At 39.1% G+C, this 7498-nt stretch overlaps 1 protein-coding gene across 1 annotated transcript in view; it reads right to left on the reverse strand.

The window, feature by feature from the left end:
• Positions 1 to 234: 234 nt before the first annotated feature.
• Positions 235 to 7498, reverse strand: part of LOC118936284 (uncharacterized) — a 21158-nt gene continuing 13894 nt past the window's right edge. Inside the window, exon 2 of the mRNA XM_021571158.3 lies at positions 235 to 4440. Coding sequence (XP_021426833.3) covers positions 2416 to 4440 — 2025 coding nt within the window. The 3' untranslated portion in view covers positions 235 to 2415. The remainder of the gene's footprint in view (positions 4441 to 7498) is intronic.

Genomic DNA, 7498 nt, shown 5'->3' on the forward strand with positions numbered 1-7498 from the left:
AGGTAATTCACACGGGAGACGCAATTAACGTGAGATTTGTGGAGATAATTTCAGCTTTAAAGAAAGCCTTGCAAGACACCATCAAATTCACACAAAGAAGAGGCTGTACTGTTGTGATGCGTGACATGCTAACCTCTCACCATTACCAATAACAGGGGAGGTTAGCATGTCTTGGGGGTATGATCTTTGACCCTATAACTTTATAACTCATAATTATTCACAATTCATTCAAGATTATCCATAATCATCAAATCAAATTTTATTGGTCACATACACGTATTTAGCAGATGTTATTGCAGGTGTAGCGAAATGCTTGAGTTCCTAGCTCCAACAGTGTAGTAGTATCTTACAATTCACAACAATGCACACAAATCTAAAAGTAAAATAATGGAGTTAAGAAATGTATAAATATTAGATTGAGCAATGTCGGAGTGGCATTGACTAAAATACAGTAGAATATAACACAGTATATACACTACCTTTCAAAAGTTTGGGGCCACTTAGAAATGTCCTTGTTTGCGGATTAAAACACATCAAAATTGGTCAGAAATAGTGTAGACATTGTTAATGTTGTAAAAGAAACAAAGAACTTTCTGAACCGGCAGCCCTGCAGGGGTTAACAGAGAAGGAGAGCCCGCGGGCCGCATCGGTGGCACTGTGTTATCCTCAAAGCGGGTGAAGGTGGTGTTTAGCTTGTCCGGAAGCGAGACGTGTCCGCAACGTGGCTGGTTTTCCCTTTGTCATCCGTGATTGTCATTACATCATTTACCATTCAATTCTATTGGACACAAAATAACCCGAAACACAACTAAAACGTTGCTGCCTTGCTATGTTGTTGTCTTAGGTCTCTCTTTATGTAGTGTTGTCTCTCTTGTTGTGATGTGCATTTTGTCCAATATTTAGCTTTATTTTTTAAATCCCAGCCACTGTCCCAGCAGGAGGCCTTTTGCCTTTTGTTAGGCCGTCATTGTAAATAAGAATTTGTTCTTTAACTGACTTGCCGAGTTAAATAAAGGTTAAATAAAACATGTCATAAAACAAACTGCAAATCTATCCGACAAGTTTGTAGAGTCACAAGCTTTGATCATTGCGTGCTTGGAATATGGGGCCAAATACAAAACTTTTAACTACTTTATTTCTAAGTATGTTTAGGGGTGTAATAAATGTTGACCCCTACCTTTGAGAGAAAGTATTACTTGTTAAACAAAATCTTTTTCTGAGCGATTGTATTAGTATAAAATAATTTCACGTTTTTTTTTGTGCATAAAATACAGCTCAGTATTTGAGTTATTTATTTTATACAGTTATTATTACAGACCCCACTGTATGTGTAAAGAATTTATTACAATTATCAACTGAGAATACACAAGCTCTCACACACAGGTAATGGTTAACACACAAGGAATGAGACAACCAAAACCCTTCAGCTGTGAGATATGTTTGAAGGGCTTCAGCTCCATCGGTTCTCTGAAAACACACGGAAGAATTCACACAGGAGAAAACATACATTTGTTTCAAATGCGGAAAAAACTCTCCATAAAGCTACTTTTGAATATCACCAGAAATTACACACTTGAGTGAAGCCCAATGCTTACGACTGCTGTGGAAAGAGACTTGTTACAAATTAATCTCTTAAAATACATGAGCTGATCAATACAGGTGAGAAAACCACACAAGCGGAGTGGTTGTGGGAGACTTTCAACTCATCAGTGATCCCAAAATGCGAGTCCATGAGAGAAGCCTTTCAAGCTGTGATGTCAGCGGGAGAAGATTCAGCCAAGCCATTCATGTCGCAGCCAACATGCAAGTGCACACAGGAGTCAGACCATACTCATGCAAGAGATGTGGAAAAGGCTTTTACGATTCAAGACACTTCAAATAAAAAATTAAAAACTGTCGGTAGCTACCGTTATCATCTGACCGCTCTTTCAGAGGTAAGAAATAAGAGAGTACATGCCAACCTGCATAACATGGACATCTAATAACTGTTCCCCAGTTTGAATACTAACAAATTGTTGTTTTTAGTTTTTAAATTGGATTTCACAAATTATTCCATACATCTTGGCTTGTAAATGATTTATACTGATATTCACCTTATTTCTTAAAAGCCCATATTTACAACAGTTATAATCTTTGTAATAGTATTTTGGGTAGTTCAACTGGGCAAATAATTACCCATTTGGTTGTTTGGCCTTATGGAATGCTTTAGGCACAGGGGAGGATTGATAAATACTATTTATGCAGGGTGTAAACTAGGAGAGTGATAAGAGATTTTAAAAACAGTGATTTATAAAATAAAGTTTACTGTTAATTAAAAAAAAAAAAAGTGTTCGAAAAAGTATAAAATAAATAAAGCAATAACAGTGATACTGTTACTATATTGCATTTTTGTGTCTTTGTTGTAGTAGTCCTTTCTTATTGAGTGTCTCTGTGACATTTCTTTTCAGACTGCAGAATAGAGGTCGTCTCCTCTCCAGAGTGTTGCCTCTTCTGGTGCCGTTTTCTGTCATTAATTTGGGAGAAGCTTTGTCCACAGTCTGAGCAGTGGTACGGTTTCTCTCCAGTGTGACTTCTCATGTGTATTGTAAGAGAGTTCTTTTGGAAAAATCTTTTTCCACAGCAGGAGCACTGGAAAGGTCTCTCTTTATTATGCACCCTTCTCACATGAGTCATCACGTCACATGAACGAGAAAAAGTATTTCCACATTCTGAGCAAGGATAGGCTGCTCTTTCTCCAGAGAGTTTGAACTTGTGTGCTTGCTTGTGACACTTAAATGTTTTTTCAAGAGCAAAACTCTTCCCACAATCAGTGCAGTGGTATGGTTTCTCTCCAGTGTGCATTCGCTGGTGCCTTTCCAACTGTTGCATGTTTGTAAAACCCTCCCCACAGTCAGTGCAAAGGTATAGTACACTTCCAGTGTGTGTTCTTTGATGTCTTTCAAACTTTGCCTTGTTTAAGAAACACTTTCCACAGTCAGAACAGTGGAGTGCAAGGTCTCCAGTATGTACTGGAAGGTGTGATCTTAGTTTTGCCATGTCAGGAAATCGTTTATCACACCTTGAACAGTGGTAAGGTTTCTTTCCTGCATGAGTGTCTTGTGGAAGGTTTGCATTTTCTCCAGCATGTACATACATGTGTGTTTTTAGATCTTCTGGTTTGGAGAAAAGTTCATCACAAATATTGCAGTGGAAGAATGTCCCTTTCATATGCTTTCGCTGGTGGTGTCTTTTCAAATGATACGATTGAGAATAACTTTTGTCACAGTCAGGGCATTGGTGAGCCTTCACTCCTGTATGTGTTAGCTGGTGTGACTTAAGGCGATCTAATCGACCGAAACCTCTGTCGCAATCAGGGCAGTGGTAAGGCTTCTCTCCAGTATGTGTTCGTTGGTGTCTTTTAAGATCCCCCACTTGTCGAAAGCTCTTCCCACAGTCGGAGCACTGGTTTATTTCGGAGCAGTGATAAGGCTTCTTACCTGTATGAGTTTCTTGCTGAAGGTATGCCTTTTCTCCAGCATGTACATGCATGTGCGTCTTTAGATCTTTAGGTCTGGAGAAAAGTTCCTCACAATGATTGCAGTGGAAGTATTTCCCTTTCATATGCTTTCGCTGGTGGTGTCTTTTCAAATGATACGATTGAGAATAACTTTTGTCACAATCAGGGCATTGGTGAGCCTTCACTCCTGTATGTGTTAGTTGGTGTGACTTAAGACGATCTAATCGAGCAAAACTTTGTTCACAATCAGGGCAGTGGTGAGGCTTCTCTCCTGTATGTGTTCGCTGGTGTCTTATAAGATCCCTCACTTTTCTAAAGCTCTTACTGCAGTCGGAGCAGTAGTGAGGCTTTTCTCCTCCAGGACTGAAACCCTCAATCCACTCATCAGTGCCACCTGTATCTTGGGGCTCCTCTCCATTCTCCTGCGTTGTTTGGGGTTGTTGTGGTCTTTCTGAGTTTTGATTCTTCTCCGATTGACACTGGACATTGGCTGGGCATTGATGTTTGCTATGTGAACGCACACGGTCTACATTTGCCGCACTGCTGGCAGCTTTGAAGTTATTCTCTGGCAGGTCATGTTGCTTTTCCAAAAGTTCAGTTTGACGAATGCATGTGACAGCTTCATCCAGTGTTATTTCTGGGTCCATTTGTAATTGCTCAGACAGTCTTCTGTCATGTAAGCCCATGACTAGTCTGTCTCTTATCATCTCACTGAGCAGAGCTCCATAACCACAATGTTCTGACAAACAATGAAGTGCAGTGATAAAATCATCAGCTGTCTCTCCTGCTTCTTGTTGTCTTTGGTTGAATTTTGTTCGTTCTAATATTACATTCCTTCTAACTGCCAAATGTCCATCTTGCTGCTCATTATTAGAACTGTGGAAGTGTTCCCCCTCGATCAGGTTGTCATCTTGCAGGTCTTCTGAGGTGTCCATCTCCTCCGCCTGGAAATACATTTAAAATTGCATAATTACTAGTAGGCCTATTGTCTCTGTTCTCTCAAATAACATAATTTGTAATAGATAATATAGCCTACGTTTCATTATGATTAAAGTCCAAATTAGAATAGATAGCATATACAATAAATAGCTAAACAAATGACTTATGTCTATACATCTTTAGACTAGAAGCTAAGTCAAATCATTTGAAATACCTAGCAGTATCAACATGATAATGCTGATTTGTTGTTTGACATTAGGCTTAGAGATCACCATGATATAGCATATCGATTGCATTGGCTTGTGATCTAGGCTAGAGAAGGTTCATTGACAGTAGTAGTAGTGGACCTTTCCATGTAAAAAGCCCCAAGAGCACTAGCACATGAAGTGTCAAATGAAAGTTAAGAGCCTATAGTTCAGAAATTAAGGCATATCAAATGTCCAACCATTTTCCATCCAAAAAATTTGGAATAAGGAAAGGCTTTGATTTTTGGTGTTGGATTCTAGCTTGAAATATACTTATTACCATACTAGAATGTATTTATTACTTTACATGTATAGGAAATTTATATGTTGGGGGTCAATTAATGGTGAATAGGAACACTGTGTATGGAAAGTTACATTGTGACAAGTAGAAGTGCAGAAAGTTCATATTCTGTTCAAACTTGTGGCTGAATATGAATATTCCTGAGCAAGAAGGCAAAGACAAACAGTCTAGTTTCAGTTCCTGATAAGGCAGGCCAGTTGCTTTGGAACTAGGACCATGGGGGATGTGTAACTCAACTCGAGATAAGGTCAACCGTTGAAGAGAGAAGACACTGGCTGGGAGGGGGGCTACAGGGTCCCACCCTGAAGACCACCTGATTACAGTCCCCACACACATTTCCACACCCATAAGGATCATAGGCAAGCCATGCCAATACCAGTAAGAGGAATCTACTTTGTTTCTGCCTAACAGAGAAGGATTTTTAATCTTAGACATGCAAGGAGATGACTTGCCTAGTCGGAAGGTATAAATATATGCTTGTGTGACTTGTATGTTGTGTCTGCAGCTAAAGCACCCAGAGGGTGGAATAAACTTGGTTTGAGCTTTTTCTAGTCACCCATTTGAGTTTCAGAATTTAACAGTTGATGTTGCTAGTGATTCACCGCGATTTAAAGTCAAACTGGAGAGTCCGAATCAGTGGAGCAGGAGCCGACACCACCAACAAGGCAGGCACAGTTCCTATATCTGTTTCCACTCATTCTGACATCTTGGTGAGATGAGAGTCGTAGGCTGAACACATATTATAGGATACAGACCTAGGAAACCTTTCTTCAGTAGTCCCATTGTGTTACGAACAGTCATAGGGGTAGGGTATGTTTTGCAAGGATAGGTCCAGAGTAGAGGTTGACCGATTAATCGGAATGGACGATTAATTAGGGCCGATTTCAAGTTCTCATAACAATCGGAAATCTGGATTTTTGGGCACAGATTTTTTTTTTTTATACACCTTTATTTAACGAGGCAAGTCAGTTTAGAACACATTCTTATTTTCAATGATGGCCTAGGAACAGTGGGTTAACTGCCTCGTTCAGGGGCAGAACGACAGATTTTTACCTTGTCAGCTCGGGGAATCCAATCTTGCAACCTTACAGTTAACTAGTCCAACGCTCTAACCACCTGATTACATTGCACTCCACAAGGAGCCTGCCTGTTACGCAAATGCAGTAAGCCAAGGTAAGTTGCTAGCTAGCATTAAACTTATCTTATAAAAAACAATCAATGACTATCATTGCTCCAATGTGAATTTAACCATAAACATCAATGCCTTTCTTAAAATCAATACACAAGTATATATTTTTAAACCTGCATATTTAGCTAAAAGAAGTCCAGGTTAGCAGGCAATATTAACCAGGTGAAATTGTGTCACTTCTCTTGCGTTCATTGCACGCAGAGTCAGTGTATATGCAACAGTTTGGGCCGCCTAATTTGCCAGAATTTTACGTAATTATGACATAACATTGAAGGTTGTGCAATGTAACAGGAATATTTAGACTCATTTAAACTCACCCGTTAGATTAAATACGGAACGGAATAAACGTTTTGTTTTCGAGGTGATAGTTTCCGGACTTGACCTAAGGCTTGTATTTCTGTGTGTTTATTATAGTTAAGTCTATGATTTGATATTTGATAGAGCAGTCTGACTGAGGAGTGATAGGCAGCAGCAGGCTCGTAATAGTCAAAGGTATATGGTTTAGAGAGAAATAGTCGACGCGTTATAATTCCTGTAATAACTTGCGGCTGAACTTGAAAGGGATTCCTTCGTTATTTTACCGTTCATGTCTTCCATAGAGAATGTCTTGATCTACTTCAAATAAGGTCTGTTTCGTGCTTAAACCGCCTCAGCGTTTTGATACTCGTGTAAATCTCACTAGGATAAGGTAACGTTTGTCAAAATATTTTCATAAAGCCACTCTACAAAATGTTTTATCTTCGCTTATATTTAGCCAATATTGATCAGAGATACCTTGTCCTATGGATATCTACACAGTTATCAAATTGTCAAGGTGGTGTAAGCCGACACGAAACACAGACCTTATTTGAAGTCAATATAAAAATATCCGATGGAATAAATGAATGAAGGAACCGCTTTTCAGATTTTGCTGGAAGGTGTCATGGGGATTATGACTTGCACTTTGGTAGTCAATTCTTACCATGCCCATTATTAAAATAGGATTTCCTGCATATAGAAATTACATTCAACATTCATCACAGATAACTTAAGATCTATTTTTATTCAAACAGTTGAGAGTATTTATCTCCTAAGCAGACTCTTCAGTATCATTGACACTTCAGAGCTGTGTGTGTGTGTTTTACAGATGGCAGAGAAAAGCAGAGCACCAGTGTGGGACTATTACATGGAATTGGCACCAGGGAAAGCAAGGTGTCTTATTTGTGATAAAGATGTAAGCATGGGGTCAGCAACGGCTTAATCAAAAAATACCACCAACCTGTGGAATCACCTTAAGAACACCCATCCAAAAGCCCATAATATGTATTATATTAAGTTAAAATAAGTGT

This window comes from Oncorhynchus mykiss, chromosome 18 (assembly GCF_057628025.1).
Source record: "Oncorhynchus mykiss isolate SJ-2025 chromosome 18, ASM5762802v1, whole genome shotgun sequence".
NCBI classification, from domain to species: Eukaryota; Metazoa; Chordata; class Actinopteri; order Salmoniformes; family Salmonidae; genus Oncorhynchus; species Oncorhynchus mykiss.